General features: G+C 36.3%; 1 protein-coding gene and 1 non-coding gene across 3 annotated transcripts in view; both read right to left on the bottom strand.

Annotated features, from left to right (window-relative positions):
- Nucleotides 1–25,210, bottom strand: part of LSM14A (LSM14A, mRNA processing body assembly factor) — a 48,195-nt gene extending 22,985 nt beyond the window's left edge. Inside the window, exons 1-3 of one of the 2 annotated variants that reach the window (XM_006926791.3) lie at nucleotides 24,969–25,210; nucleotides 4,525–4,688; nucleotides 1,631–1,760 (exon numbers count right to left, since the gene is read on the bottom strand). In XM_006926791.3, the coding sequence (XP_006926853.1) occupies nucleotides 1,631–1,760; nucleotides 4,525–4,688; nucleotides 24,969–25,089 (415 nt within the window). In that variant the 5' untranslated portion in view covers nucleotides 25,090–25,210. The remainder of the gene's footprint in view (nucleotides 1–1,630; nucleotides 1,761–4,524; nucleotides 4,689–24,968) is intronic. The other variant, XM_006926792.3, reaches the window with a different exon arrangement.
- Nucleotides 3,747–3,865, bottom strand: LOC112474873. The gene has a single exon (XR_003044548.1). It is a non-coding gene; the product is annotated as a 5S ribosomal RNA (ribosomal RNA).

Below are 25,210 nucleotides of genomic sequence, written 5' to 3'. Positions count from 1 at the left end.
TGTGTTTACCTTCCATAGTTAGATTTCTTTCTGTCACCACAAATTTGACCCCTTTTAAAATCTGCATTTTCATTAAGAGCACCACAGAGGTGAAGTTGTGTATTCCTACCTCCCATATCATCACATCAGGAGACTCACCCAATGATTTTAGCATTCCCTGATGATTCTTGCTGTGAATTATTACATTGGAGATTATAAAATAGTGATTTTCTATATCTACCATTCCTTCTACTTATTAGCAGGCATTTTTCTGTTAAAAAAGAGCATTGTTTCCCATTCTTTTTTCAAGGTTCTTTTTAGTGGGGAATGGTATTTAGAAACCGAGTACTGGGTCTACATGTGTTCTTTTCTACTGGGTATCACTGCTTCCAGGCCCTTTCTATGAACAGAGTCAGGAAATAACCAGTTTTCAAAAAATGAGTTCAAAGTCATACCTCCAATTTACATTCAACATCACAGGGTTCTTCCTTATCTTTCCCCATTCCATACTTGTATCTCCCTTTTCCATGGCAAGAACACCAGTTCCCAACATCAATATATTAATTTACCCTATCCCAATACACATGCAAAACAGTTTCAAAATTAACACAAATACCACTACCAATTACAAACCCTAAGTCAAGTTTTTTTTAATAGTTCTATTTGTTCTTACAATGTATTCTACTAAGAGTGTAAAGGTTACTTGAGTTAATTCTTTTTTCTATGTGGCTGTTATCAATGTGATATATACTTAGCACTAATTGTTTCAGCTTACATTCATTCAACTTTGGAATTTACTTTTCCCTCACTCTTCTTTATTTTGTGAATAAGTCAAACATTTACTTAAAGTTACAAGTATATAAAAAGTATATTCAAATAAAAATTAACTTTACCAAAACTTGTTAACATACTGAGTTTCGAGGTACACTTGAAAGTGAATTCATGATTCAGTGAAACAAAGTAAATTGATAAATGGTTATTTCAACAGAACCAAAAAAGATTAAGAGCTAGAATTTGAGATTTAAAAAGTTATTCATTACTGCGGGAATTTCAGTAAAGATGTACTCAGGAGCTAAAATGTAGAGTTATAAAAACAAAATAACACTGATCAATCTGATTATATCTATAGTTTTTGCACAGAATGGATAGCCTTTCTGCTCCAATCATAAGTTGAACTGTTATCAGCCCAGCCCTCCTACACATTCTTATAGTGTTATATTTCTAAACCACTCCTATAATAAACACAGCACCAAGCCCCCAAAGATGCTATATATGTATCTCTCATAGGTGTTGTTAAATGCTATAATCTTCCACATTAAACAAAACAGAAATACTCCTTAATGGCATTATTATTTCTTATTAACAACAGCATTACCTCCAATCCCCCTTTTGAAAACCCATCCTGTTGGAAAAAATACTTATTTTAAATGGATATATCTTATGTAAATTTAAAGTAACATTCAAAGAAACCTGGTAATTGGATATATCTAGGTTTTTAAAAAAGTGATTATTCTGAAAGATGACCTTTTTAGTACTACTAGTCAATAAGGACATTAAATAAAGCCTTTGAAATAATAGGTTACAAATGAAACACCAAACAGTATGTTTGAAAATCTGTGGTAGAAAGAAAGAAAATAAAAAGAGAACATACCAACGCCAACAGCACCAAACTGCTGCCCAACCAATGAACTTGGACTGAACTGACTGTAGGTTGACATCCTGCCAAAAGGTCCATAGGAACCCACTGACTGGAATGAAGAAGTAGATGAGCCTAGTGAAGACTGAAGAAAGATCATGGGTTATTTTTCCAGGCTCTAAACAACATGTATATAATGGAAAGAAATTCTGATATTTATATTTTTAAGGAAATTATTAAATTATAAGTACTAAGCGCAAAAGCAGTTGTAATAACTTCCAACAAGCAGTTAATATTACGACAGTTAAATAATCTTCTGATTTCACTAATTGTATATACACTGATCCCTGAAAAACATGGGTTTGAACTGTGAGGGTCCACTTATATGTGAATTTTATCAATAAATAAACACTTGGCCTTCCATATCCCAAGGTTTTGCATTTGTGGAGTCAACCAACTGCAGATGAAATTTTCCATCTGCGATTGGGAATCCAAGGATGCAGAGAGCCAACTGCATATATTGTTCTATGGCACTTTATATAAGGGACTTGAGTATCCACGAGTTTTGGTATCCACAGGAAGTCCTGAAACCAGTCCCCTGTGGAAGCCAAGAGATGACTATTGTTAAGTTTTTGGGGAGTCAAAAGTTATACATGGGGGTGGAGTGGGCTGGGTGTTGGTGCCCCTAAGCCCCTCGTTCAAGGGTCAAATGTAATGTTGCAATTATACTCAATGTAATTATAAATACTTTTTTTCTATAATAAATTTCTTTAAGTAAAGAGTTTTATAGCATATTTAGGAAAGAACTATGAAAAGTTACTTGAATAAATAACTTTGCTTAAAGAAAAACTACGAGAAAAACTACATTTGGTTATTATGAGTTTCAGGCTGGTGCTGACATAATTAAGACATCTCATTTTTGATTTTACTGTTATTTTCAAACATGTGAGGTATTCAATTAAATTTACAACGAGGAGATACAGAAATAATCTTATACAAAACCATTTACATTTAAAATATAGTTATCATTAAGGTAAAGAAAAATTTTAAAACCTTTAATTTGCTAAACCTAAAATACATTTTAATATGTTAAAATGTACAAACTTTACATATTTTTAGCTTAATATAAAACATTTTATAATATAAAGTATATTAACAGCTGTCAGAAATATAAGCTCACTGCTGGTGTCAGGCACATGGCAGAGGTTCAATAAATACTACTGAATGAATCAAAAGTCAAAATTTTTGGTGGTTGGAAGAAGTTATTCAACACCATTTTGATTTGTGCTCTCTTGGTTTTTCTCATTCAATGAAGCTGATTATTTAATTAACTGGTTTCTTGGAGATTTATCAAAAGATATATAAATATAAGACAGATAACACTACTCCTAAGTGTAGGCAGCTATCTCTATTAGAATGTCTTTTCTCCTTCCATTTATGAAGTTCAGATTTTCTCAGGATTCCTTCAGACTTACTTAAAAAGGAAAAGATAAGTGAGAGTAGAGAATTTCTCTAGTTTATTAGAAGAGTTCATGAGGTATTTTAATAGCTGGAAGTTGGACAATTCCTATGCAAGATAATTTAAAAATTAATTTTTTAATTTCTTAAAACACTTATTTTAAGAATCTGTTTTGTGGAACACTAAGATTTTATTGTTCACAGTACAAAAATGGGAAAGTTAATTCGAAACTATTACACTGATAAATTAATAAGCATATTTTAGTGCAAATGACTAAAATGAAGACTTCTAACAAGAAACTAGGTTAAGAAAATGGTATCAGAAGCTACAAACTTTTAATCAGCTTTGCCCTCAAGTAAAAATACTCTTAGGTTCTGCTGTTATAGTTAATATTCAGTTTCTACATGCTTCCATGTAAACAAGTACTGTAACATGTAAACAAGTACTGTAATGGATATCCTTTTTAACTCGTAATTTAAAATCTTTTAGATATCATGTGTTTCTGTTTTTAATAAAATACACAAATTTTTTCCCTTACTGAGAGTACTTAGAGTCTTTTTAATTTTTTTTAAAATTTTTATTTATTTATTTTAAAGGTGAGGCATCCATTGGTTGACCTCACAGATTGCAAGGACCTTGTCAGTTTACAATCCCTTATTTTTTTATTTTTTACGCCTACAACACCTGGTCTTCCTAGGTAGTCTCCCATCTAAGTACTAACCAAGCCTGACCCTGCTTAGCTTCCGAGATCAGATGGGATCGGGCTTATTCAGGGTAGCATGGCCGTAGACGGGTCTTCTTTTTTAGTACCTTATTTAGGGAACTGAACACACATCTATTTATGTTAAAATTCTTTTATGCTTGTATAACACTGAATGTATAACATATGATATATACTATGATTTAGCTCCCCCTGTCCTCATTAAACCTAATAATCTTACTTATTAAGAGTAGCCATCACCACCGTAGTTTGTAATATGAACCACATGAGAGTAATGCAGTGGCATGCATTTTGGATTCCAGAGACAGACTGCCTGGGTCTGTTCAAATTGTGGCTCTACTTCAATTTCACTTGCAAAAATGAGAATAATTATAGTACCGAGCTCAGAGGGTGTTTGTGAGGATAGACTTACACGTGTAGTGGTTTGAACAGTGCTTCCCATGTAATTGGCCCTCAATAAATATTAGTTATTTTAATTGTTTTCAAAATTAGAAAATATTTTTGATAAAAATAAATTTCTCAGCTATTTCTTACTTTGTTTAGTCCCTTATGATCTAAAGGAAAAAACCTAGGCGAAAACATTATCCGGGTATTTTAGCTACCTAGGGAACATTTATGGTAAGCTATATAAATATTCAATTGAAGAAAAAATCCAGGAGAGGCAAAAGCCAAGGCTAGCCATGGACATCAAATTTATTTGCATTCTAAGACAAATTTACTATCAGTCACCTGAACGATAGCTGGGTCCTGAGGCAAAGAACATTGTGGTTTTGGAGGCTCACAAACAGTGAGGTCTTTAATATCACTCCCACGGAATATTATGTACTCAAAGACTTCATCTCGAGGTGGTATTGGACGATCTGTTGGTCTGTCTTCTGTACCAAAGGATCGAACTGGTGAGAGAGCAGAGGATATGACATAGTCTACTAATCACATTCAAGTAATACCTCTTATAAGTGTATTGTTCCAAGTACTAAGCAGCAGTTCTTAAATGTCAACCATGAGAAAGCACTCATTGATCTAGCTAAATAAAAATTTTTTTACAAGAGGAAAATATAGTTTTGCCTAGAACTAAATGTACTCAATTTAAAAGACGCTATGTATCATGAGGTTGTATTCTTCCTACAGTTTTAGTTATTTATATCTTTGGTGGTTGTGGTTGAGACGAAGTGTTAAAAATGTCCTTTATTTCATTGTTGATTTATTTGCCATGTCCTCATTCAACTAAATAAAAAACTGGAAAACTATGTGATATTTCTTGCAGATGGGGTGAGGTGGGACAGTGAGTAAAGATTTACCTAGTTCACAAAATCTCAAAGTTTGGGAAATCGAACTTGGGCCAAGAGAAGACAATGAAAGAACTTTTATTTTAATGAGTAGTAGGTCCTCTAGAAGCCGAGCCAAGCAGCTACCAGCTTATTCAGCCCATGGGACAGCCTGAAATGCCCAGGTTACCAAATTATCTACTTCATAGCTAAACCTGATTATTTTAACACTTAAGATAGCATTACTCAAAATTAAACTCTGGACAACCTGCATCAGGTTAAGCTAAAAGACTTCTGGGATCCTATTCAAATACAATGTGTCAGACTTTCAGGGGAGAGGGTCCACAAATCTGCATTTTAAACCAGTTCCCTAAGAGTTTCTTATGAATATTAAAGTTTCATGTTCACTGTTTTAGGAGACTTCTTAAAATGCCTGCATCCACATAGAAGTTCCAAATAAGAAAGTTTGAAAGAGGAAAGATGGTGGCTCAGGTGTAGGTTTGCAGAAGACTATCCCTCTCTAAAAAATAAATAAAAAAGTTAAAATGTCCCTAAGCTAGAAAAGCTTTCAAACTCATACCATGAAATTTTATTAAAAAGTATCATTCAGATGCTGAATCAGTTGAACTGGAAGACCACTTCCAGAATCCATATGTCGCATGCCCTGAGAAATTTTCACTGGTACCCACCAATCTGGTGGATGGGTATAGGGACACTAATGTGATAAGGGAAAAGACGTAAAAAAGAGTTGAAACTCCCCTTTCCCTGGTAGCCAAACAGTACTTTATCAGGGCAAAAGTAAGTGACAAAGTTCTATACTTTGTCCTTTATCCAAAAGGAAAGTTAAAGAAGAGTTAGAAAAAAACAGAACAAATTTATAAATAAATCAATCTCACCTCTCACCTCAGCAGCAGCATCGCTACCACATAATATATAATTTCCCAGCTCTCTGAAGTAACAGATTAGCTCATTCTGAAGCAGAGGAGGGGAAAGATAAAAGGCCCCTTTCTATAAATCATAAAGAAGCTCCATTAAGCTTTCCAAGCCCTAAAAAAACCATTTAAACTATACCCATGTATTCAAAAGATAGAAGAAAAATCTATTCGGGATTAATACTGATCACAGGAAAAAGAAAATTTTCGAAAAAACTGCTTTATGTTCTCAAGAAAAACAAAATTCTTATGATCAAAATAACACTGAAAAGAAAAGGTAGCCTAAAGAGTTAAGGAAATAAAAAAATAAATAGACAGACGTTAATAGCAGAACTAGTAAGTACATCAACAAGAGGAGTCAAAGCAGTAAAACCAAGTCACTGATAGAGGACAATTTTGAGAAAAAGCGAACAAGATGTAAAGAAAAAGTACAGCAATCAGAAGGTTAGAGAGATGATGCTTGTTATACAGATCTTAGTTAACCACTGTCTGAAAAAGAAAACAAAATAAATGAGAAAATACAATGAAAGACAGAACAGAAGTTTCCTGACATGAAGACCTATATTTGATCAAAAGATTCCATTGTATTCCAGGACAAAATTTAGTGCACTGTGAGATATAGAGACTTAAACCCTTTGTGGTATCAAAATCAGGAACTCACAGAAACAGTGCTATCAAAAGATGAGATGGACAAAAATTTATTTAAGCATATAAATGTATGTAACAATTTACTATGGTCCCAGAACAAAATGTAAATTTAACAGTTCTGAAAAAGTCTATAAAGTTATAAAGTGTGACAAAGTAAGTCAAGACAGTATCTACACATCAGAGTATTCTAACGAAAATTGGGAGATGAAGAGTGAAAAAAGAGAAAAATACAAAAAGAACACATAAAATAACACTCATCTTTTATAGTAGGGAGTCACCTGATAAAAATTATGTCAGTACAGTCAGAAATCACATTGGTTCATTCCAAAATTTTCCTACCTGTTATTTGTTTTTTGCACTTGTAGGTAGGTAATAGTAGCTAAACACCACAAGCCATGGAAGATCAGTATATGATGCCCACTCACTCCAAATTTCCTCTTGGCTCAATCTGGATGCATATTCAGTCTTAGATGTGCTTATTGCATGGTTCTTTTGTCTCCAGCAGCAGCCTCAACTCTTCCTTCTACCTTCTTCCACCAGGCTACCCTTGATTTTTTTCTTTTAAGTTGACCAACAACTTAATTGTTGGGTACAGTTCGTCAACATTTTTGTTAACACTATCATTTTAATTAATTTTTAAAATTGTGCTAAGAACACAAAACATGAGAACTACCCTCTTTAACTACAAGTAAAATGTCAAAAAGCAGAGCTCTAGAACTTTATCATCTTGCTTAACTGAAACTTTGTGCCTACTGAACCGTGACTCTTCATTGCCCCTATCCTCAGCCCCTGGCAACCACCATTCTACAGTATTTGTCCTTCTGTGACTGTGGAAAATAAAATGAAAATGGAAGCAGAAGTTACTGGGCAAGTGACGATGAAGAAGTACTTAAAGAAAGGGGTCAGTCATAAGACAGACTCAAGCTCACCAAAATAACATGATCTACTGAATGTGATTCCTACTTAAAATTCTACAACTCTGGCCAATTTTTCCCAAAATAGACTGCCATATTATTTTCGACAGCCAAAAGTTAGGTAAATATACAATAACATTAAACATGTCACATATATGAGGCAGATTACAAAACTTATTTTCGAAAGATTACATCTAAAATAAAAACAGATGTGAGTGACATCATGGAAGGTGGCAGAATGGAAACGACTAATGAGCTGGCAAGCAGTCAGAATAAACCATTTGGGAACTATGGAGTCCAGTCAAACACTTGTAGCATCTGCAAGAGTACTTGATGAAGAGAGAGGCTGGTGACTTTTGGTGAACTTTGGCATTTTGAATAGTAGCTGGCTGTTACTATTCATCATCTCCTATCTCCATGACAGGCAGCTATGGGAATGGCAGCCCATGTTCCTGAGTGCAGCTTGCTCGTGACAGGTGGGCAATAGGGACCTTGCCCTCCAAAAAATCAGGGTTGTACAATGTGACCTTCCTGGAAATTCATTGAGGGATCGGCACAGAAGATAGCCATTTTTTCAACCTTCAAGGGTGAAAGCAGCTTCCCCAGTGGTGCCAGTGAAGGTATTTAAAAGTTAGAATACTCTTTTCCCCATCGACAGCAGGAGAATATACGTTATTCTCAATTGCACATGGAAACTTCTTCAGGATAAACCACGTTAGGCCAAAACTAAATCTCAATAAACTGAGTCAAAGAAGAAATCACTAGGGAAATCAAGAAAAATTGTGAGACAAGTGAAAAAGAAAACAAATATGTCAAAATTATGGGATGCAGAGAATGCCATACTCAAGAGGGAACTTTATATTGGTAAATGCTACATTAAAAAAAAAAAAAATCAACTTTACACCTTAACTAGAAAAAGAGCAAGCAAAACCCAACTCTAGCAGAAGGAAGGAAATAATAAAGATTAGAGAGGGGACAACAATATAGAGTACAGAAAAACAAGCAACAAAACCAAAAGCTGGTTCTTTGAAAGGATCAACAAAATTGACAAAACTTTAACTAGACTAAGAATAAAGGTGAGAAAATGCAGATAACAAAAATCAGAAATGAAAACAAGGACATTACTACCAACTTTATGGAAATTAAAGGCTTATAAAAGAATACTACAAACAATTATATGCCAATTAGATAATCTAGACAAAATAGAAAAATTCCTAGGAACATGCAAATTACCAAAAATGACTCAAGAAGAAATAGAAAATCTCAACAGACCTATAACAAGTAAAGAGATTGGGCCAATAATCAAAAACCTCCAAACGAAGAACCAGGACCAGAAGGTTTCACTGGTGAATTATATCGAACATTTAAAATAGTTTTAACTTTAATCCTACTCAAATTCCTCCAAAAAAAGAGAAGAAAAGGAAACTTTCTAACATATTCTAAGAGGGCTGCATTTATTACCCTGATCCCAAAGCCTGACAGATACCATAAGAAAACTGCAGATCAGTTATGAATACAGACACAAAATTTCTCAACAAAATGCTAGCCAACTGAATCGCACAGTTTATTAAAAAGATTATACACCATGACCAAGTGGTATTTTATCCTAAGAATGCAGGGGTAGTTCAATACACATGCACACACAAAATTCAACGTAACATACCACGTTAATAGACTAAAAGGGAGGAAACCCTACATGATTATCCTAATAGATGCAGAAAAAGCATCTGACAAAAATCTAACACCTTTTCATAATGAAAACAACTTAGCAAACTAGGAATAGAAGGAAACTTCCAGAATATGTAGGGCATATACAAAAAACTCGCAACTAACATCATATTCAATGGTGAAAGACTGAAAGCTTTCCCCTCAGATCAGAAATAACATGAGGAAGACCACTGCTACTCAGCAATGGATTTAGAAGTCCTAGCCAGCACAATTAGTCAAGAGAAATAATAGCATCGAAATGGATAGGAAGAAGTAAAACTCCCTCTTTTGAAGATTACATAATTCCATATATAGACTATCCCATAGAATTCATTAAAATCAACTACAAGAGCTAATAAATGAATTCAGCAAAATTATGGGTATAACGCCAACACACAAAAATCAGCTGTGTTTCTACATACCAACAATGATCAATCCAAAAAGGAAATTAAGAAAAACAATTCCACTTATAACAGCATCCAAAAGAATAAAATATCTAGGAATAAATTTAACCAAGTGAAAGACTTGTACACTGACGATTACGAAACACTGCTGAAAGAAATTAAAGACCTAAGTAAATGGAAAGTCATCCCATGGCCATAGATTGGAAGACTTAATATTAAGATTACAATGTTCTCAAAGTTACCTGTAAATTCAGGGCAATCCCTATCAAAATTACAATGGACATTTTTTTCAGAAATGGAAAAGCCAATCCTCAAATTCATAGGGAACTTCAAGGGAGCCTAAATAGCCAAAAGAATCTTGAAAAAGTCAGAAGACCCATACTTCCCAATTTCAAAACTTACTACAAAACTGTAATAGTTAATACAGTGTGGTACTGGCATAAAGACAGACATAGATTTGTGGAATGAAGAAGTCTAGAAATAAACCCAAACATCTATGGCCAACTGATTTTAGATAAGGGTCCAAGATCACCCAATAGAGAAAGAACAGTGTCTTGAAAAGATGCTTCTGGTACTACTGGATAACCAACCATACAAAAGAATGAGACTGGAACCTTACCTTACTCCATATACAAAAAGTAAAGTGGGTGTGATAGTGTAATATACTATAAGAAATATTTATTTTAGTTTTTGTCTCCAGCTCCTGGCCAGAGTTCCTAAAACTTTTGTATTTTCCAAAGAAATAAAGGTACTAAGAGCATCTTTTGTTTTAGTATTTGGTCTTTGACCCTAGTTCCTGACACAGAGCTTCTAAATCTCTTGGATTTCCTGGATGACAAGAGCATTTTTATGAGGAGACTCTTGGTAGGCTCCTGGATAGCTTCAGGAAAGGGGCTGGTCACCAGAAAGACCAAACTAAGATAAGAAGTTTGGAACTTTGAGCCTCATCCCCCATCCTCTGGGGAGGAAGGGAGGGACTGGAGATTGCATTAATAACTGACCATATCTATGTGATAAAGCCTCCATAAAAGTACCTGAACTAATGAGCTTTGTAGAGCTTCCAGGTTGATGAACATATGAGGTGCTGGGATGGTGAAGTGCCTGGAGAAGTCACACCACTCCTTCACACCTATCTTGCTCTACACATCTCTTCCATCTGGCTGTATCGTAGTTGTATCCTTTTATAATAAACTGGTAATCTAATAAATAAACTGTTTTTGCTGAGTTCTGTAAGCCATTCTACCAAATGATCAAACCAAGGAAGGGTTTGTGGAAACCCCCAATTTATAACTAGTACAGGTCACTACTGCACTGGTGTGTGAAATAGCTGGTGGGGGCGGGGACAATCTTGTGGGACTGAGCCCTTAACTTGTGGAATGTGACACTAGCTTCAGGTAGATAGTGTCAGAATAGAATTAAACTGTAAGACACCCAATTGGTGTCCAGGGAGTTGGAGAATTGGTTGATGTGGGAAAAACCCCCACACGTTTGATGGCAAGATGTACCGAGAGTAAATCGGTAAGCAGAGGAGAAGAGTTTTTCTTTTAGTGGGTAAGCAACCTAAACATAAGAGCTAAAATTACAAAATTATTAAAAGAAAGCACAGGAGTAAATCTTCGTGATCTTAAATATGATGATTAAGATTTGACACCAAAAGCATAAGCAACAACAACAACAAAATAAGTTGGACTTCATCAAAATTAAAGCCTTCTGTGCAACAAAAAATAATATTGAGAATGTTAAAAGACAAGCTAAGGAACAGGAGAATTACTTGCAAGTATTTCATATAGAAGGGTTTAATATCGAGAATATATAAATAACTAACTCTTCACAATTCAACAACAAAAAAGACAAAGAACCCAATTAAAAATAGGCAAAAACTTGGAAACACGTCTCATAAAGAGATATATAAAAAGCCAATGAGATCATGAAAAAATGTTTAATATCACTGGTCAACATGGAAATGCAAATTAAAATAATCATGAAATACCACTTCCCAACTACTAGGATGGCTTTAACAATAAAAACAGAAAATAACAAATACTAGAAAGAATGTGGAGAAATAGGAATCCCTGCACATTTCTGGTGGAAATGTAAAATGGTGCAGCTGCGGTGGAAATCAGCTGGTGGTTCTTCGAAAAATTAAACGCAGAATTACCAAATGACTCAACAACTCTACTCATATATATGAAAACCTATGTCCACACAGAATCTTGCACACAAATATTTAAAACTATATTACTCATAATAGCCCAAAGGTAGAACCCAACCCAAACTCCCATCAATAAATGAATGGATAAATTGTTTTTACACACACACACACACACACACACACACACTCACTCACTCACTCACTCACTCACTCATCCATAAAAAGGAATGAAATGCTGATACATGTTACGGCTTGAATGAAGCTCCAAAGCATTACGCTAAGTGAAAGAAGCCAGACACAAAATGTCACATATTGCCCGATACCTTAAATATGATATCCAGAATAGGAAAAGCCAGAGACAGAAAGCAGATTGGTGGTTACTGGGGAAATGGGAAACAGGGAGAGATTACTTCATGGGTAGAGGTACTCTCAGGTGATGAAAAAGTTTAGAAACTAAGGCGAGATGGTGGTTGCACAACATTATACCTAGACTAAATGCCACTGATTCATACACTTTATGATGGTTATTGTATATTATATGAATTTCACCTCGATAAACTACACACAAACACATCCCCCCTAAAAATATAGCCTGGAAGAGAATACAATACACAAAATGACAACAATAGTTGGGTTCGAATTTTGAAAATAGGAGTGGTTGTCCTCTACAGTCTAAACCTTGTCATGTTGCCACATTGCTTTAATAGATATTCTAGTTTTTCTTATTCCTCAAACAAGAAAAGCCACATTTTAGGCCATTGTTTAATAAAAGAGAATAGGAAACAGGGAAAATAATTTTCTCTATAACCCTAAAGAATATAACCAACTCTCTCTTTCTGTCTACAAATAGCCAAGGTTTACAAAATAGAAATGCATCTCATAATTTTTATTATTATTTTTTAAAGATAAAGTCAAAGTTCTGGAAAATCCTTTGTCTAAAAAACCTCTATTTGCAGATAAAGGCAAATTCAAACATCACACTAATGCCAAACCTACTTACCAGTGTATTCACACCAGTGTATATATAGTCTTAGTACATGACTAGAGCGAAGTGCTGTAGTAAACAACTTCTCAATACAGTATCTACATTATAAAATGTCAAAGCTTTCTAAGATTAAATGTAATAAACATATACATAGTTAAGTATAGTTAGTACCCCCAAAATGACATCATTAATATTTTCCGAAAGCTTTAATATTTTTACACAAACTAAAAATTATAAATTAGACTCTAATATTGATTGATAAGGAAGAAAAACAAATCTGTTGAGTACCAAGATGTGACAGCAACAAACGAAAAGCTGAATTAGTCAAGAAATGCCCAAAAGTAAATTAGGAATTTAAGGCTAAGTTCAAATGAAAAATCAGAAAAAGATTTATAATGTAGTCTTTTTTTTCCCTCCCTCTTTAATCCTCCCCGACTTCCACCCCTGACCTATAGATGCTGACATTTCCCCTTAAGAACTGGATCTCTGAAGGCGGGGCGTCTCCTCCCACACGCTTGCGGCATGCCCCCGGCACACTTGGGGTATGGTCCGTGGCTCTACCTGGGTTACCAACCCAGGACCTTCTGCATGTAAAGCAGACGTGCCAACCACTACACTATGGAGCTACCCCTAATGTAGTCTTAAACTTAAAACTCTTGTCAAGTACCAGTTTTAAGACCTGGTCTCAACCCACGTACCCTAACTTAAGTTCCAACCAAGCTCATTATTCTCAATACACATAGCAAGTTTTCTGCCCTCTACCATAGCTCCTCCCTACACACAACCTATCCTAAATTTCAGCTTAGATACTTGTATTTGTCAGGGTTCTCTAGAGAAACAGAACCAATATGATGTTGGGTCATGCACTTATTTTAAGTAGCTGGCTGTGAAAATCCAAAATCTGCCTTACAGGCTGGCAGGCTGGAGTTGTAAAAAAGAATCACAGTTTGAGTCCAAAGGTGGTCTTCTGGATGAATTCCTTCTTACTCAGAGGCAGTCTTTGTTCTAGTAAGGTCTTCAACCAATTAGATGAGGTCCACCATATCATAAAGAGTAATCTGCTTTCCTCGAAGTCCATAGATTTAAGTATTACTCGCGCCCAAAAAATATCTTTACAGAAACATCCAGAATATTTGAACAAATATCTGGGCACTGTGGCCCAGTTGAGCTGACACAAATTAACTATCACACAACTCCCCCAGTAATATTCCCAGGTAGATGTATTATATTCTTCCTCTAAAAATCACAGCAGTCCACCACTGCCTATAGCTCCTCTTTCTAGAATCGAAAGTTCAGGAAAAAGATCTATATCTAAACCATCTTCACAACTCCTACAGTATTTAACAGTGTCCTACATGTTGCTGACATGTGACTATTTCTTGAATAAATATCACAATGGAAAAAGCTATGAAACTATTTCTAAAATTACTGAACATTGTTTAATATCAAGGGAATCGAATTAAATTATACAATAAACGTACTTAGAATAAAATGGCAATTTACAGTAAAAAGTGAGAAATCGCAACTGGACATCAACGGGAAGAGAACAGAAAAAAAAACACCAGCATACTTAAAAAACAACATGCATATATATATATATGCATCAAACCAGGAAAATAAATGGTAAAAGGGTGCACTTGGTATTTTTCTTCTCTTTCTGTTATTTTATCCATAAGTACTGTTCATGTTGCACCCCGAGTATCATACAATAACCCTTGTTGAAACCATTTGAGATAATACATATTTGGTATAAGCTGTTATGTATAGGCTAACATAAGATTTAATTACTTAAATACTAAAAGACCACCACTTATAAAGCTGTTTCCTCTATAATACAGTACTCTAACACAGACCCTCATGGCACAATGGTAGTAAGCAGGTTCTGGATTTCTTACTTGGGAGGGGAGCTTTAAAAAATAAGATTCCACAGGCCTGCTCTTTGAATCACATTCACAGCCTGCCTCCTCAAACCTCCGCTTTCTGCACACCTGTACTCTCTTCTTTGGCCCCTTCTTCACTCTTACCCATACCACCTTCTTTCTGTTAGGGATTGTTACTGTGCCAAGTGAAAACGTCTGTCCCCAGCCTCCATTATCTCTTCTTGGACCTACTAGAGACTTGTCACCTCTATTAGAGACATTACTACCGACCCCCTCTTTGCAATATTCTCAATCTTCTCAGCACTTATCACATGCCAATCACTGGTGACTCGAGGGGAAAAAAGTCCACCTCCACTTCCAGAGTTCACAACCCAGATCACTTTCCTCCCACCTTTTCATTCTAAAAAATCAACTCCTTACCAACTTAAAACTAACTCCTTACCACTTAATTTTAAAGGCTGATGTAACCTCTGTTTGACTAAAAAGACCCAAAACCATCTTGTCCTTTTCATTAATACATTTCGCCACCTTCACTCATGTTCTTTACTCTTCTTTGCTTTTTTTGGGGGGGGGGGCAGGGGAGGTGGTTTGAGAGACTTATTTTTTTTTTAACCCAAAGTCATTTCCCACAATTTTAGGTTTGAGACCTTGCTCAGTTAATTAGCTCCTCTCATTTGCAACTACACTTGCTTCTATACAAGATTCTTCCCCTTGGATTATTAATATATGCAGATTTACTCAGATATATCATTCCTCAACCATAAGAATTTTACAATGAGTGCATATATATATATATATATATATGTTAAAATAAACTAATTTGAGAAAGTAATTACTAGTGAGAATAAGAATTTAGGGAGAGTGGCAAGAAGAGCATTGTAAAAACAAAAAAGCAATTTGAATATTTATTTAAATGTATATAATTTTTTACGGTGACATTGGTTAACGAAATCTAATAAGTTTCAGCAGTACATTTTAATAGTAAGGTATATATATTTTTACACCGTATGTTCACCTCCCATAGTTAGATTTGTTTTTGTCACCACATATTTGATCCCCTTTACCCCATCTACCTCCTCCTCTCCTCTTCCCTCTGGTAGCAATTTGAAAATTTAGATGGTGATGCAACAACAAAACAACAGAAAAAACACAAAACACATTTACAAGGACCTCTTTGAAACTGTAGATAAGGTCTTGAAACCTTTCTAGAAAGCACAGGATGGCAAAAGAAAATTGATCTATAGTAATTATTACTGATGGGTAATACTACATACAATATCCTTAATACTATCTTCATTTCACTCTTTTCCCATTAAATATTAAGTTGTTCAACTACATACTTTCTGACCAAGGAAAATTTTCAGAAATAATAACCCTTCATGTGCTCAACAAATAGTTAATTTGTGATGTACAAGGGACACAAGGGAGGAAAAGATGCTGATGGCTAGTAGTGAAACATAAGAAGAAAAGCTTGATAAGCTCAAGAAGAAAATAGAAGATAAAATGAGAACACAGAAGGTGTCCCTAACACTTCCTGGCTAAGAGAATCAGGGAATGCTTTGTAGGGGTGATGATGCTCAAGCAGAATCCAAAGAATAAACCTGATTCCCTCTTGATCCATTCCCAATTCTAGCTGATAAAAAACACTATATGGACCATCGCTTAACTCCTTCCTGTTCCCTGTCTGACCCATGCTCCTAATTTCTCATGCATCTGATCCTTCCTCTCTATTTTAACTAATTTAGGCCTACATTTTCTCTTTTCCAAACTCTTAAAAGATTCCAGCGGAAACCTCCTAAAACTGGACTCTGTATGTCACTCTATTGGCTAAACACTCTCAACGGCTCCCTATAATTCACCAAGAAAACTCAGACTTGTTAGCCTGCCATTCAAATGACAGACTGAATAAATTAAGATAAATTCAGCAGTGGAAGCTAAATAAGAGGGGGGAGGGGTTTTCCGCAAGTCTGTTATTTGACATTTTCACTGGCACTTGAGCCTTCCAGAGCTGTTAGTTCTTCTCCTTCCTTTGTGACTTCTTTCTCAATCTGTTACATTGCTCATTTCTTCAATAACCACGTAAGGAGCAGGGGAAGAGCATTCCAATTCAAAGAAATGTTGTGAAAAGGTCCCAGATCTGAAGGAACTTGATTGACCTGAAGACCTAAATTACACCTAGTATGGTCTTGCCTTACCTGAATTGCAAGATGTTGTGGGCCAGGACAAGCCTTGGACTTTGTGGCTGTGTTTGCTTTCTGCATAGACTGCAAACTTCTTGTGGCCTGGGACTGGACACTTCTTCCTAGATATCCTAGCATATCTAGATATGCTAATTGTGACTTATATGTCAGGCTCTAACTTAAATGCTGTGTCCTCGAGAATCTTGTCTGTACTGCTGCTCTTTTGTTTCCTAGCACCTAGTACAGTGTCCAGCATGTATTCGTAGTAGGCACTCAGTAATAATCTTGATAGCTTATTAAATAATAAGCACCAGGCAGATACGAGCTTCCCTTATTTGCCCCATTTTGTCTTTCGTGTGGTTGGTACCTCTGTTCTCAACTGTGCCTAGGTTTCTCCAGAACCTCTACCTTATCCTCTCTCTCTAGAGCAGGGGTCCCCAACCCCCAGGCTGTGGACCGGTACTGGTCCATGGCCTGTTAGGAACCAGGCCACACAGCAGATGAACGACAGGCAAGTGAGCGAAGCTTCATCTGTATTTTCAGCCACTCCCCAGCGCCAGCATCACCACCTCAGCGTCACCTCAGATCATCAGGCATGAGATTCTCATAGCAGCACCGGTCCCTGAGACCCAAAATGTTGGGGACTGCAGCTTTATGGATTTATGCCTTTTAAAAAGTCTCTCTCATGTAGTTTTAATAGGATTTAGCAACAGGAGTAAAAGCATGTCCAATCTGCAGTCAAAATTTAATCTTGACTTGCTAAGCTTCTTTCAGTTGGGCATTCTTCCTTGCGGTTGGTTTTACATTTTAATCTTCCAAACTATAAAACTAAGAGACAGAGATATAAAAATATGATATAAAAGGAAAAAAGATAAATGCATCCAATAGGAATTAAAAAACAAATCAAACAGCGCTCAGAAGGGGAGGAGCAGGAACAAAACAAACTAATTTGAGAAAGTAAATTTATTAGGTTAAAGAGACTTGAGTCTTCAGATTTACAAGGTCCACGGAGAACCACTCAGGAAAAAACCCACCAGTGTGGTTAATATTCCAAATGCCAAAAATAAAATTTCCAGAAAGAAAAATGACTGAGAATTAGATTGGCATCAACGACATCAGAATGTTAGAATACAACAAACCAATAACTTCAATGTTCTATAGAATAAAGATTCTGAATTTGGAGTAATGTAGCTGACCAGGCAATCAAGTAATCAAGAAAAACAGGTTCACTAAGAAAATTTGCCCACATATTTCTTTTTTTTTTTTTTTAAACAATGACAAAAATGCACTCAAGCAATATTGGGTGGGGAGGGAATCAAGTAAGAGGCCAACACTGTAAACAAGAAACAAGAACCCCTGGGTGACTCTGAATAGACTGGTGAGAGACAATGAACCAGAGTAGAGCAGTTGAGGTGTTAAGAGGTCAAATTCTGGATATATATTGAAAGTAGAGCTGATAGGATCAGAAACACATGAAGTGTGAGAGAAACAGAGGAATTAAGGATGACTCAAAAGTTTTTGGTCTTACCAACTAAAAGAATAAGCTGTCATTCAATTAGATTGAGAAGGCTGATGGAGAAACAGGTTGAATGAGAGATACCCAGCAGACATCCCTCCAGGTGGAGATGTTAAGGAGGCAACTGGATATACAGGAGGCTCTAGAATAACAGTTTCATTATAACATTAGTAAGATGCCTAGGAACTTTTGTTTATATCAACTAGCCTACGGTAAAATTGGTTTTGTTATGGTTGTTTCACTTAAAGTCACATAACCTATAGACGATGTTAAGTGAGGTCTTACTGTACAAGCCAGGAGTTCAGAGAAGAGGTACAGGTTGGAGAAAAGAGTCGGCAGCGTATACTGTTTGAAGCCATGAACTACATGAGATCATCAAGAGAAGAATGCAGACAATAAATAAGCAAATAATTTTTAAAAGAGACACAGAGCGAAAACTAAGCCCTGGACCTCTCTAACATTTGGAGGTTTAGGAGGTGAGGCAGTAACAAAGGAGAGTGAGACGCAACCAGTGAGGTATGAGAGAAAATCAGGATAAAGTCAAGTGAAAAGTATGTTTCAAGGAGAAAAGCCCAATTGTGCCGTATATTGCTGATTGGTCAAGTAAACTGAGGATAAGAACCACCACTGGTTCTAGCAACATAGAAGTCCTTGGTAACCTTGATAAGAACAGTTTCTCATTTGTGGGAATAAAAACCTAAATAAAATGGGCTCAAAAAATATCAGAAACACATGGTGCAGAAAACTCCTTCAAGGAGTTCTGGTGTAAAGGATAGAAATAGAGCAGTAGGTAAGAGGAAATGCAGTTAAGACTGGCAGTGTTTTGTTGTTGCTGCTGTTTTTAAGATGGGTGAAATAACAGTGCATCTGTTAGTAGACAGAAAAGATCTGATAGAGAAGGAAAAACTGAATACATCGGAGAGAGTAGAGAACCGCTGCAACAATGTCCTAGAATCATCAAGAGGGGATGAAATCTACTGCACAAGTGGAAGGAAGAACAGTTTCTCTATATTGAGAGAAAAGATAGAGGTTTGGGACACAGATGCAGGTAATTGGGTATGTGTGGGATGAACTGATCAAAATTCTCTTCTGTCTGCTATTCTTTTCTCAAACAGGAAGCAAGGTTCACAGGCTAAAAGTGAAGAGATGTCAGAGATCTGAGGAAAACAGAAGGAATTGAATCAACATACAGAAAAATGGAATGAACGGACTATGGAAATATGACTACTGGAGTTAATGAACATAAGCTTAGAGTGCAACTGGTCAGCATATCTATGTTTCTTCAAGCTTGTGCAAGAAAGCAGAAGGGAAGGGGGTTGAGAGTATATGCTCGGTACTTAACTGTCACAATTACTCCTGCAATTTAAGCAAGATAGAGAAGTAAAGTTATCAAGGGAGTGTGGGAAAGTGAAAAGTACTTTTCCTATTTCCTTCCTTCTATTGTTTTCTTCAGGCTTTATGCTGTTTTCTCTATTTTTGATTCAGAAAGTCATGGCTTATCTTACTCCACTTCAAAATGTAGTTAATTTCTGACACCTGCTTTCAGACTTCCAGCATTAGCAAGTATTTCTTTGGACTACACAGCAACAATAAACTGTTTCTAAGGCTCCAAGTTCTGGCAACCTTACTAAATAGGGCAACCAAAAGAAATTACAGCTTGAAGTTTCCCTAGATCTTTAACATTCTGGGTAGTGATTTTGTGCTTGGCTAGATTTAGGTCCCCAACTCATATGATAATGCAAGAAATCAATAAAGCATTTCACAGGTATTTCATCCATCATATAAAGCTCTCCTTCCCGCAGTGGAGTTTGCGACTATGTGGCTAATTAATAATCAAGAAGTGGGTAAGCCCCACCAACGGGCAAGATTTAGCAGATGATTAAAGAAATACTACATTACCAATTTACCTGTTTTTACATTCCTCCACCAATCCCTTGATTTTTAAGGGACATATCATTTTAAAAGCTGCTAACTTATATAATAATCATTTTTCTTCACAAAGGCTCTTTTCCTACTGCAGAAGCAACCAGGTTTTCATTTCAGTAATGCAGTATCGAAGTACAGCTAACTAAATGTTAGATAGGAATTTCATTAATTTTAGCCCATTTCATTTAAATAGTGTTTACATATATGTGTGTATGTGTGTGTGTGTGTGTGTGTGTGTGTGTGTGTGTGTGTAAAATGTTTACAGGAAATGTGTTTCTTCTAACTTTGTAGTCCCTATAATTAGAAAGCTTCAATAACTACAAGTGTCCTTTCATTTATTCAAATTTTACCAAGGGCCTGCTATGTGCCAGGCACTATTCTAAGCACTGAGGATACAGCAACAAATGAGACAAAAATTGTACCTTCACAGAACTTCCACTCTGGGGAATCTCTTGGTATCCAGGATCTAGTATGTGCTTTGGCGTCATATTTACATATGTAATTGGAAATATTCCACAAACTACTCATGTATGTCACAATCTTGCCATTCCCGCAAATATACTGGACTGATTTTTCCCTTAAACTTTAAATGAAAATTATAATTGAGTTTTACAAGGTAAAACTTTCTCCCCAACAATATCAATTTTGTCATAAGATTTATCCACTTGTATCCTCATTCTCCAAAATCTCTGTTTTTGTGGGGGCAACATATGTTAGATGTTCGAATTTTAAAGAGAAATACAATTTTGAATATAGAAAAGCATTATTTAGAGATACCCCCAAGAGATTTCTACAAGACTAATAAACTAAAATGTTAAATAACTTCCATTTACTCATTCATTAAATAAACATTTGTTCATCCCAGGAGCTTAGACTCTATGGGGAGAGGGAGGGTGAGCACAGACAATAAACACATGCAAATAAGCAAAGAAGATTACACGTAGGTAGGTCATGATCAGTGCTAGGAATAAAATAAACTCAGAGCTGCGACAAAAACAAACAACTCAAGATTATCTATTCACATAACAGACTGACGTCAAAGTCTTTCTAGGTTGCCTTTAAGACTTCTTGACCTTATTTAGAAGACTCTGAGTATTAAAGCCCATCAAATTTACCTCAATTTCACTTTTACAGAATTAAGAGCTAATCTGTGAAATCTCTAGCAGAAAATAAAAGACATCACCCATTTAGCAATACCTCTGGGACTGGGCTTTTGATCATATATAGTGTGACCACACAATTTATTCCCCAAACAGAAACACTTCTAAGAGAGAAAAGAGATGTTTTAATAATTATGCCAGAACCACAGGCACAAACAAGGACTTTCCACCAGAACAAACCAGGCCATAGTCTACCCTAATTATATGCCACATCAAACGTAACTAGTCCAAAATTTCAAGAGTATTTTATAGTTTCAGGTGGATTTAAACTGTAAGTAATATCCAAGTAAAGAACCTAAATTATATAACCTGGACCATATAAACCAAGTGAATCCATTACTAAATTTAAAGATTTAAATACCTCATATCATCCCAAATCAATTTTAAGTGCATCGCAAACCTAAATGTAAAGGGCAAAACAAAAGCTTTGAAAAGACAATCAAAATATCTCCATGACCTTTGGGTTTTGAAAAATTCCTAAAAAGAAAATAAACATTAGCCATAAAGAAAAAGTGACGAACATGTCTACATTAAAATGAAAAACTCTGTTCACCGAAACAAACAAACAAACAAAACCCATTAAAGGAGAAAAGGTAATTGCAACATCTAGCAAAGAATTCATATTCAGAAGACTAAATTTTAGAAAGATATGCATTTCAAATAGAAAAATGCGCAAAAGATTTCAAAGGCACTTCATGAAAGATGAAATCCAAATAACCAAGATATGAAACGGTATTCACCTTATTAGTAATCAGGGAGATTAAAACCAGGTAAAGCTACATACATACCAGATTGACGAGAATTAAAATATCTAATACTCAATATTGTTGGTGAGAGATGTGGAACAATTAGAACTCTTATATACTAATAATTGAAACAAAAACTAGTAAACTACTACTTTGGAAAACTGCTTGGCGTTACCTAATACACACATTCCTCATGACTTAGCAATTCAAAGTATACACCCTCAGGAAAATGCCATAAATGTCAGTGCACTTAAACACAAATGTTCATAAAGGCAATGTTCACAAAAGTCAAAAACTGTAAACACTTAAACATCAACTATAGAATATCCAAAACAACTGCAGAATAGATAAACCGGTTATATTCACAATGGAATACTATGCCACACAAAAGCCAAAATGAAATATATACACGATGAGTCCATTTATATAAAGTTCGAAAATGGACAAAGCTAAACTCTATTATTTAGGAATGTAAACTTAAGTGATAAAACTATAAATGTCAGAATAACATTTATATCTAGTTTAAGAGGGCAGTAGTCATTATGGGAAGATGCAGAGGGTGGGGGGCTTCTGGAATGCTGGCAAGGTCTGTTTTGGCCTGGGTGGTATTACAAGGAGTTTTGTTTATAAATATTTCATTTTTATCAATGTATCTTTTCAACATATGTGGTTATATTTCACAGTAAAAAAAGGAAAATATTAACTTCAGAGGGAGTTAAAAATTAATATCCTAACGAGAATTCTAAGAATGTTAAAGAAATTAACTCAATCTACATTTCAAAAAGAGTAATCGGGATCTCTAAGTCCAAATGCAAACTGTATTCTAAACTCCATGAATAAACTTTTGGCTTTAATGTTAGGCTGCCGTTTTCATCCAAATTTTGAAAAAGATGAAATTTCGTATATAAAATTATTCAACAAGTCATGTAAATTCTAGAATTTCAATACCAGACACCCTACTTCTTTTTGAAATGTGAACTAAGTGCCCAGTGTTGACCGGAAAGTTATATAGCAGTTTTAGATTAGATCCTGCCAAGTAGAATAATATGCCAAAATTTGGTAAATCCAATTTTTGCAAACAATTAAATTCCCAAATCTGTTTCACATTAACTTATACTGCTTAAGAAAAAGCATATATTATGCATGTGGGATTAAATATCAAAGCTATATAAATTTAATGATTAAAAAAATCTTTTCACTGCTATACTTATATGGCATATTTATCATGATACAAGGAACAAATTACGTGTGACATGAATTTAACTATTACAGACTAATAGAATGTTTATCGACTCTAAAAGCTGTTGAGTTTTTTTTAAAACTGGGTCATTAACATTAGGTTCTTGCATAGAAGAGCATATTAAGAGCGTTTTAAAAGACTGAAGTTAATATATTAGAAATCTAAAAATGCATGAATTTTTTCTTTGTACGAGTACCACAGTAAACTTGCTGATAAGTCACAAAGCTAATAAGACACCTTAAAATTCAGATTAGGTAAAACAGAGGTTTTTAAAAAGTTTATAAACCACTTTAGTGAGAAATACTGTTTCAACCCGTATGTGGCCCTCACCAAGAACTTTAGAGAGCCTTTTTTATAATTTCCTTAAGTCAGAAAAACTAAAACACTATACAGCTAAATATACATTTGGGGGAAAAAAAAGAAATGGAAACTAGACAAGATAAAAGTAAAGTTCCCTAACCAGATATAAAATTTGTCCCAACACGAGTGCTATTAAAAAGGATATAGCAGAGCATCCAAAAAATGTCATTAAATACATGTTTGATACTGTGAAATGAGTTTCCCATCAGTTAAATTTGTATTTACAGATTTAGAAAATTTCTTCCTATCCCTGGACCTCTGACCCTACCATGCTATTTATTCCATAAGTCTACCAGATGTGCTGGGAAAATCGCTTGAGTTATCTTGCTCCCCTCTCCTCAGTGTTCCAAACTTATGAGAGAAAGAAGGCCCAGCGCGTGTGGAACGGAAACAAAACCCACAGAGACTGTGGCGATGCTAAACACTATGGGTAAGACATCTTCCTCCTCAACACTCTTCACAGGCACCCACGGACCACTCATATCTATCTGCCTTTGGAACAAAGGTCCTGGATCAAACTTGAACCCACGACTCCACTCAGTTTCCAGAAACAGGGTCGACGCGAGTGCAGCAAGCATTTAAAAAAAGATGGTTGCACAAACAGGCTCTGAGAAGGATTCCGGTTTAACAGGTAAATACCACACAGGAGACGAGAGATGTGATCTGCTCGAGACCGGCTGCGTCGCACAACAAGCCCAAAGTTTTGGCACATTACTTACAGTTCACCTGAGGAATATCGCCACAAACCGAAACTGAGAGCGTGAGAAAATGGTGCTGTAGAATCAACAAATCAGCACGAAACTTAAGCGAGGCGGAAAAATTCTTTGACTACTCAGGCTTTGTTTTGTGGTGAGACGACAGAACCACCGAATTTCGGAGTTGGAAGACACGCATCTCCGTGTTCTCCTGCCCGTTCTGGGACCTCAGGGCCACCCCGCCCGCCCCGCTCGCGGTCCTGCAGTTCCCGGATGGAAGGCGCGGACCTCGGCGGTGGAAGCCGGGGAGGCCGCGGCCCGCGACGCCGGGGCACGGAGGGAGGGTAGGGAGCGGCCTCCCGGAAGACAGCAGAGGAGACGGGAAGGGAGCGACGAGGCCGCGGGCGTAGAGCCGGGCACAACCGCAAGCGGACGCCCGTCCCGGCGCCCCACCCCGGAGTACCTTTGGCGAGGGCTACGGTGGAGTTCTCGGTGTCGATGGTGTAGAGGATGCCTTCGTAGCGGATCTCTGCCTTGGAGATAAGGCTGATCTTGCTGCCGATGTAAGGGGTGCCCCCGCTCATGGCGCCGCCGCCGCTCCTGGCCGCTAGCAGAGAGGCAGATCCCACACCGCGGTCGCCGCTCCGCACGCCCGCTCGCTCCGTCGGCGCCTACAGCAGCCGCCTCAGACCCAACATGGCGGCG

This window comes from Pteropus alecto, unplaced genomic scaffold (genome assembly GCF_000325575.1).
Source record: "Pteropus alecto unplaced genomic scaffold, ASM32557v1 scaffold7, whole genome shotgun sequence".
In the NCBI taxonomy this organism is placed as follows: Eukaryota; Metazoa; Chordata; class Mammalia; order Chiroptera; family Pteropodidae; genus Pteropus; species Pteropus alecto.
Note: the sequence above shows the minus strand (reverse complement) of the source record. Positions and strands in the feature narration are given on the sequence as shown.